The sequence below is a fragment of the Morone saxatilis genome, unplaced genomic scaffold (genome assembly GCF_004916995.1).
Source record: "Morone saxatilis isolate NCDOM2014 unplaced genomic scaffold, NCSU_SB_2.0 Contig19, whole genome shotgun sequence".
NCBI lineage: Eukaryota > Metazoa > Chordata > Actinopteri > Moronidae > Morone > Morone saxatilis.
Window position 1 is genome coordinate 5,968,333 of NW_023339751.1, and position 9,238 is coordinate 5,977,570.

At 42.5% G+C, this 9,238-nt stretch overlaps 1 protein-coding gene across 1 annotated transcript in view; it reads right to left on the reverse strand.

Moving 5' to 3' along the window:
* Positions 1–6,011, reverse strand: part of jag1b (jagged canonical Notch ligand 1b) — a 28,402-nt gene extending 22,391 nt beyond the window's left edge. The window contains exons 1-2 of the mRNA XM_035663458.1: positions 5,647–6,011; positions 5,051–5,356 (exon numbers count right to left, since the gene is read on the reverse strand). Of these exons, the coding sequence (XP_035519351.1) occupies positions 5,051–5,356; positions 5,647–5,703 (363 nt within the window). The 5' untranslated portion in view covers positions 5,704–6,011. The remainder of the gene's footprint in view (positions 1–5,050; positions 5,357–5,646) is intronic.
* Between the last annotated feature and the right edge of the window lie 3,227 nt (positions 6,012–9,238).

A 9,238-nucleotide genomic window follows, 5' to 3' on the forward strand; every position in this document is an offset into this window, starting at 1 on the left:
TCAGTGGTAATGTGATACCTAATCATCTACTACTACGCACAACCTACAGCTAGTTGTATTAACACTGAACAAGAGTCCTTTGGCTTCTCTTCAGGCATTAAGCAGTATCATGTTATTACTTTGATGTTCACCTCATGTCCAGTAAAAGAACTGTAGTGTTAATTTCCTACTAGGGAAGTCATTTTTACAGCCAGTACAATTGCACTTGAATGCATCATTCCAGTATCTGCACTCCCAACTAAAATGTCCACATAGACTATTGACACATTTTTGGGTTGCGGCAAATCTATTTAAGAGGGCCCGCACGACCCATCCCACATATATTGCACAGTGCAGTCAACGTGGGAAGCTCATCCTAAAAACGGGAACTCACATGCAACGTCACTGAACACACATAAACTGCATAGATTACCGGTCCCTTGAAATTTTTGTATTAGTCATCATTGCAACATTAAATTGACGCGATTGTGACTAATATGAGAAGCCGCAAATGGAGAAAAAAAAACGTCATAAAAAAAGTCAACCTTCAACGACCTTTCAAACTCGCTCGACATTTTTGAACATTATGATTTTATAGGCAGTTACAGGAGGATCAACAATGGAGCCCTGCCAAATGAAAACAACAATCCTGGTTCACCTGCTAGACAACAAAACTTTGCAAACTTTTTGTCCAGGACTGATGGAGGGGAAAAAAAATATTTAATTTGTGGACTGCTGTCAAGCAGAATAAAGTCTAATGATGATGATTCCCTTACAGGCAGATCTATGAGAACATGACAACATGACAACACACCCATATCTTGCATGATTTGGACTTGCCTCAACATGGAAGCTATTGCAGTACTGTGATCAGCGTCACCACAGCAGACTGATCACATATTAGAACTACATAAACAGGATTAAGGCCCAGCCCCACACCATAAAAACTTAATTTAAAAAAAAAACTCAGTGGCCTTAGATGATGTTTACTATTCACCTACTCTTCTGAAGGTTTGAGTGAGTTTACGGCAAGCAAACTAAAGCTGGAGATCTACAAGCGTTGTATAATCCAACAACAATGTCAGTGGCTTGATCTAACAAGTAGCCTCTCCATTATTGGGATGTTTAGTTCCAGACCAAATAACTGCTTCCAGAAAGTGAGATACTGACTGACTCCTCATTCACTAACACTCCATAACTCCCCAGCAGTTATCAGCTTGGAACCGTCTGCCACTGCCAGGTTCACTTTTCCCAGGCTCCCAGCTGACTCACAACTTCTCTTTGAACTACAGAACATGCATGCACACGCACACACACGCACATCCAAGTGCAATAAGTGTGGCCATATGTCTTCTTATCTTTCCTGGCCAAGCAGACACTGTCCAACAGACAAGCAACATAAGCGATAAAGATCATTCCAGTTCGAATCACAATGACTTGCCAAAGAACACTACTGAATCCTCAGTAGGGGAATTTTCCTAACACACACACACACACACAGGCTTCTCATCCTGCCCTAAACTGAAAATGGAGCCATCTGATGCACCATTACAAGGTATCTCACGGAATAAGCCAGAGGTCTAAATAAAGGCAAGGCCCCACAGATTAGGCTGGTCTAGGCCTACACTCGGCACAGAGGAAATGTCAATAGTCCAGTCAAAGGGATGTTGACCTTCTGTATCAGTTTTCCTGAGTCAATCACTTCAATAGTATCAAACTGAGATCTTACCAATGATTGGAACTGCTAAGTAACACACCCTGTTTTGCCATAAAACCCAGACTCAGTCATGAAAAGACAACTCTCACAATCGCCTTCAAAGCCACTGACTGTGCTGATACTGGGAAGGAAGGAGTTTGCCAAGAGATTTTCATCACAACAAGAGCTGGAGAAAGACTGTTGTACTATCAGCAGCTTATTAAATATACTGTAAAGGTACATCAGACCGAGGATACAACAGAACCTCACCCAGACGAAAGAATTTCGCCTTTGGCCAACTAAAACAAGGGCCACGACAAACAGATTTTGGATCTCTCGCAAAGCAAATAAGATCAAAACATGAACCCAGAACCAGAAATGAAACTCACATCAAGCATTAACTAAACAAATATCCAGTCAATTGCCTTTTTAGAGGGGTCACTAACCGTCAAGGGGAACAAAAACAAGGCACAGTTGATCCAAATTAAAAAAAAATTCCGTGCAACTCGTGCTTTCATACAGCTCTGATAAACGGCAAAACCATTATGTGACGTCACACCGACACAACTCTACAAGCACACTGAAAAAAAGCCTTTGTTAAGAGTAGAGGACAGGGTGAGGTAGACAGAAAAAAAAAAAAAAAAGAGAACACATTTCTTTTCCCTCTTTTCACTTGAGTAATTTGCACTTAACTGCCACATCAGAGCAGACTATATAAAACAAACATGTCATTACTCCCACAGCTGCCGGCAGAGCTTACCCTTAAGGCTGAGCCGACTATTCTGCAGCTCACCTGATCCCCGTTCTCAGACAGCACCGACTTGTCAACAAATCAATCAGTGATGCAAACATGTCCCAGGTCTGAGAGGACATGCCACAATTGAGTTAAGTGAAAGACGGAAGAGACGTATGATATGAAATATGGGCATAATTAAATAAGATTTGAGCAGAATTAGGGATGCCAGATCAATAGGATTACTCAGGAAAGAAACTATTTCACAAGTGAGCAGATAAGTGCTTCTAAAAGCTCAATTTAACCTCTAAAAGATTGATCCAATCAAAAAAAAAAAGTCTTCTTTCCTTGTATAGGTGTAACACGGGCAAATATGCTGAGGTGGCCACAGTTTGTCTGAGAGCCAACTTCATCACTGCTGAGTCTACTACAACTGCTTCCTGTTGCTTGCCCTGCGCTGGCATTACAGCTGCACTGCCTCTATTATGCTCTGTAATCCTCACTGTAGTCACTGAGGGCACACTATTGTCCCTGCTTGATATACTGTGAGGGCCCGCACTTCTCTGTGGAATAAAAGCACGAAGCAGACATTGGTGAATCCACGCAGAGCTCTAAAACAGCGATGTGCGAACGTTAAAGATGTCCGGCCGACGGCATTCAGCTGGACGCCTGGCTCTCGCCCTACCTGATCGAAGCACATGTGTGTAGCCTCATTAAGTGCAGCAGTTACTGTGGGTGGCAAGGTTAAAGCAATGAAATGCCTGGGGTCCAACCGAGCGTGACTTAAACAAAGCCCTTGGCCTGGACAAGAGGCCAACTTCATGCAGCTCACAAGAGAGGATGAAGGGGGGCAAAAAAAAAAAACCTTCATGAACTCGGAGTACCCAACAACCCAATTGCACCACACTGCCATCTGTCCACAACAGCCAATCAACTGATGAAAAGGACAAAGAGTGATATCATACCTAACCTGACGATTGTTAATGTGCACTGAAGTAAAGCACTTGAAGTGAAGGATGAGAAAATCCAACAAACGGCTCTGTTCTTTCCCAAATCTCAACCTGGCTGCTCCAAACTCCGGTTTCCTACAATACAGTTGCATTAAAATTAATTAACTGAAACATTGCTTCATTTTCTACAAGTTTCACTGGCAATATAACCTCCTAGCTTTGGTATTTCAATGCATCTCATCAAGAATATGACAAAAAAATATCCTCCATTAGGTCTAGGAACATGTAGGCCATTTAGTATTCATTTTATCAGCATGTCAGAAAATAAAAAAAAGGAGAAAAAAGGTAAGCGAGTCCTCAAACTTGAAATGGCACTAGGTTTACATTTCAATGTCAACAAGTGCTGTTTTCAAGTAGGAGTGATTTTCAACCAGTAAGATGAAACTAATCTGGCTCAGAGCGTTTATGCCAACTTAGTGCTGCCATAGTGTGAACATAAACAGAAACCTTTGTCTTTTAAAAAAGAAAAAGGTGTGAGGCGCCAGTGTCTAAGTGGAGAGCAAATAAAAAATACAGACCATATCAAATTGCATGCTACCCTGCTGAGAACATTGTTTTACTGGCTATGTGATCATAGGAAAAACACAAATCTTAAGTGATCTGTTCTGCCCCAGAAGTAACACACATTAAAAAAAAATGAGGGAAATCGTGCCCTGATCTTCCAGTTCTTTCACTTATTCAGACTGTTTGAGGCCACCGCTGCGCACAATGCTTGAAATTACAACAAGAACTTCCATCAGGATTGAGGTAAAAATAGCCTTGATGTAATTGGACACACACATACCAGCGGACTGTGCCTTTCACCCATCAGGCACAGTGGAGGAGTTTGCGGGCCAAGCTGTGGGGCCAGTCAGTCTGTGCACAGTCCTGCTTTTTTCACTACGCCGAAATGTGCTCCAGCATGGCAAATCATATCTCACACAGAGCTACAACACTCCCACAGGCCTGTCAGGCCCATTTATTTACTCTACAAAGAAGAGCTGACACTTGAGGAAACCAGAAAGTGGGTTTTCACTCTGTAACTGTGCAACATGAGCAGCTGCCAGGGGGGGCAGAGGAGGGGAAATGTGGGGAGAATGCAGCTCACAAAAAAAAAATTTTTCATCTCAAGGGGAAAATATTTATTAGGAACATTTTAAGAATGCTTCATAAAAACGCTCCAACTGATTTATTAGTAGATAATTCAGTTTTAAAAAGGGGGAATACACTAAAATGGATCTTTCTCCTGAAAATATTTCATTTTAAAAACTCGTAATTTACGCACCTTTTGTGATTTGCCACTTATCTTATCTAAAAAATAGTTTGAACACTATTTAGACAGAATAGACAGGTCTGGACCTGATGGAGAGAAAAATACCTGCACCTGGTTAATTGGCGCAGATAATGAGGAGACCAGGGGGGTCCCTTTCTCAAAAGGATAATTCACAGAGAGCTAACTACCAAAAGAGAAACTCGTTCTTTGTTTGTTGTGCTTTCTAGCCACTTTTTTGTGGAGTGAGATTGACTGACGGACAGTAATTGCACACAATTGCCCTGCAAACACACTTTCTCTCTCTCTTTCTCTCTTTTTTCTTTTGAAGGAGCGCGTCGGGGGAACACAGAAGTTTTGTTTTTTTTAAGTCTCCAACTCACCGGCCAGGCAAAACTGAAGGGCAAAACTATCCTGGATTTGTCATTCCTGACAGAGCTCTTGAAAGAAAAGGTATTCCCTCCGAGGACAGGCGTAGATCCCATTCCGAAGCTGCAGGGCCCTGCAGCAGAAACTCTCGACTGGTATTCCTTCAGGCAAACTTTAAAAAACGTATCGCACTCGTCCCGTGTGCACTTTCTATCCGCCGTGTTCCGTGTGCCATCACAACACATGCCGTTCAGCAGCTCTCCGTTCACATTGTGCATCGATAAGATTTGCAACTCGAATTGTCCAGATCCCTCTGACACCTGTTGGAGACAGAACAGTGAATGCAATGAAAACTTTAACCTCCTTTTTATATGAAATATATATAGAAAAATAAGTTTGCAGTACTAAACGTTTTGCTGTACATTATCTGCACTTGTGCAAGCAGACGGCCCACTTGTGCATGAGGCATTGTTACATGTAATGTTAGCATAGCGGCGCGCACATAAGGCGACGCACATGCAACCAAAGTGCATCCAAACAGCTGAACTGAGTGACCCTGCCCCGCTGCTTTCCCCCCACCACCACCTCGAAAGTCCTCCACACAACTCACCTCCGCGAGGAAGCAGAGTAAAAAGGCAGCAACGACTGAGCCCCGTCTCAAAATCATGCCTCCGGACTGCTGTTGCCACTCGTTTGTTACTGGTCGTCTGGCCGACACACGGCACCAGAGGTCTCCTCTGGTTTAAACATGCACGAGTGGGGAAACAACACTTTGATCAGCGGAGCACAGGTTCCCGATTCATAGAAGACCTCTTCCTAGTATGTCCCCTCAACCTCTCCGAGAGTCTGCTCTTCTTCCTTTATCCGACAGTTTCCACTTGTTGTGTAGCATAAAGTTTTTTTTGTTTTTTTTTTTCTTCACACAGTGGCCATGCGGCAGCCGAGCCCACTGCTGACTGACTGACTGACTGACTGCTGGCCCGAGCTGGATACACAAGTTCAACAGAGAGGGAGTGTCTGCAGAGCCCAGAGCCTCCATATTCATGAGCAGGGAACAGTGAGCCCGCCCCTCTTTCACATTGTGAGGGTAATGACTCCGGATTGCTTGCAAGGACTCCTTGGCAGGGATTTGGTGGAAAATAAAAGTGGGAATAATCTATGACCTGCAGTCATATTGATAATCGTAAGTCATCACAACCACAAACCCTAAACATAAATGAATTATATTTTCAGACAAGCATCAAGTTATGCCTCTCCATATCTTCTTACATCCTGCATTAGCTGCACACCATACTCACCACAGTTTATACTATTATTTTACCCCATAAAGATTAATGTCTGCCTAAAAGGTGGGTAAACTGAGTTTAGCTGTTTTTTTTCTCTCCTCTACTTTTGGTCCATTAGATAACACACTAAATCATCTGGATTGCAGAATGAGCATCAAGGCCAGTAGTTGAGTCAAGGGCATTTTTTGTTGAATGCTCGGTATGTCAGACATCTTTCCTTGTGTAATGCAAGCCTTGGATGAAAAGCATTGAATTCCATCGAAGAGAAATGCTCAATATCATGTTTCAGCAAGAATACTTTAATATTTGGAATTTGAATTAACAATGAATGGTGAACGCTAACAACATGATGTTATCAGGAGTGCACACAACAGTGCCCCAGAGTGGCAGACCTGCAGGTTTTTTACGCCTGCCTGAGAGGAATGTCACACGTTTTAAATGACTTGCAATCTAAGGGTGTTTCAAACAATCGACCTCTAGTTTATGCCAGGAAGGAATAAAACCCCTGCTGACCAGATTTTCAGTTTAACACAGACAAAATAGGCTGACAGATTGCTAAAGATATTATTTCCCTAGAATCCTTTTGGTGTCTTAGGGCAATTGTGGCCGGCTGTTCACCTCTGCAAGAAGGTAATCTGTGAACTGGATCAGTGACTACACACACACACACACACACACACACACAGAAACATTCATATTGAGGATGGGAACCCCCTCTGCCCCCGTGGTTAGTGATTTGTGAGGACCAATTACACAGGTCAGTCAATGGGTCACAATCAGGGAACAGTTGGGAACTGCGGCATTGCATAGAGAGGGCTGTATTAATCAGTAACTATGTAATGTTTCACCATCACACTTTATAGCCGTTTATGAGTGTCACACTCTCCTGTACGCGTTTGTACCTGATAAGCCGACAGGTTATGCATTTTCTCACTATTTTTGTCAGAAAATGTACAAGTAACCAAGGTCTACTTAAGTGTTTTCACTGAAGCAGCAAAGCAAACAGCTTATCTTATCTTTAGTTTAGATGCCTCACTGACACAAAGATGTGTCTGGTAGCTTCTGCAGGGAAAGCCCTATGTGTGTAGTGAGGTATTATATTTAAAGAGGGAAGCTTCTAAGTGTTATTTCCACCATCTTGAATCACTGCTGTCAATATTCAGATGTCGCGTTTCCTGTGGTTGAACTTCAAGATGAAAGGTACGGCTTCCTCCTTGCCCGCCTCAGTCGTTAAACTGATAGACATCTCAGGTTACAGGCCTCACTGAAATACTCTCTCAGGGTAATTAGGGTTAATTGGAGAAGTTTTTAACCCCAGGGATTTTTTTTTTTTGCCCTGAAGGTAAAAGCCAAAATTGAGTCTAGAGATTATAGATGGTTTGACGGGGGGATGTTCGTCTGCAGTGCCCCCATGACCTGCCCAGAGGTGATGCCTGTGTTGGTGATGATGACGGGGGTGGGAGTGAGTAGTGTTGGTGGTACTGAACGCATACTGAGACATATAATCCTGCTAAACTATTGGTCAGAAGACAGATAGATTTTGATAGCCTGTTTTTTTAGAGAAAATGTCTAATATGACTACAAGTTCCAGCATCTCATCAACCAAAGTGTCTCTTTCTGTTTTTAAAAATGTACACAAAATGTATGCAAAAGTGGCATTTTTAAAGTAGATATCCTCTGTATATATTTTTTTTAAATTACATTTTACAGAAAGGACAAGCTTTATCTATCTCTTCCACTTGACTGCCAGTCTACCCCTCTATATCAGTCATCTAATAGGTATCCAAGCAGCGTGTTCACTGTTCCTTATAAGCATGGTCTGTAGTCGTCATGGAGCACAGACAGGGTTTCTCCTCTGAGGCCACGGTGCTAATCTCCTGCAGCCTTAATGTGATTATGGTAATGATCACACAAATGACCCCTGGGCTTTGGGGGATCCGTGGTTCACACATCCTCACACAGCGGCAGCACAGGCGCTGTGACTCCACCGAGACCACCAGACTGAGCCAGTCCTGGTGGCCTGCCCCTGTTCTTCTGTCCTCGTTGGGCTCGGAAGAGTAGAGTGAATGACCAAATAAATTCCAGCCAGCAACAAAAGAGCTGAACAGCCATGAGAGAGATGGATATCTTTTGTTGTCTGACACTCAATGCCGTATTCCAATCCAATTACCTCAGCCTTTTGCTACCCCTCCTATCGCAGTGCATGGCATTGAAGCCTGCCTGAATTCAGACTCGGACCCCTAACAAGAATGTGGTGGATTAGGTGCTTAGTGAGCATTCCCTTCCCCCCCTACCTTTACTAAAATCTGTGGTGCACTCTTAAAAAGATTTACAACTGCCAACCCTCTCATTTAAATTGTATCCCATTTACTTTAATTTCATTATTGTCTGGAAAAAGCTGTGATCGGTCAGCTGGGGCTACTCGTGTTCTGCTTCCGGTAGAGATTGTTGAAAATGAAGACAATGTGGAGCCAGTTTAAAGTCCCCCTCTTCTTTTTTCTTTTTTTATTGTTGCTTCATCTGGATGTTTGTCCTTCAGTGTGCTGAGTTTAACACTAGAGAGCTGTTTTTACATTCATCTGCTGAAGAAGCTAAGTTTCTATGTGTTCACCTTAAATCTGAGTTTAACATGTGAACATATGTGATGATTTTTTGACATCACAACTAATGATGCTCCAGTATGCAAAAATTACATGATTCATGTGGTAACCTAAAACCTCCAGTACACATACACTGAGAATGGACTTTTCAGTAAAATAAGAGAAATCCTGAGATTCTGGATTTTTAAAATAGGCCAAAAAGTTGATGTAATTTAAAGAATTTTGTTAATTTTTAATGTCATAAAACAAGCCTGGAGGGGATCTTTAAAATATGCTTAGTGATCAACTGTTCTTTAGAGTAATGCAGTGGTGGAAT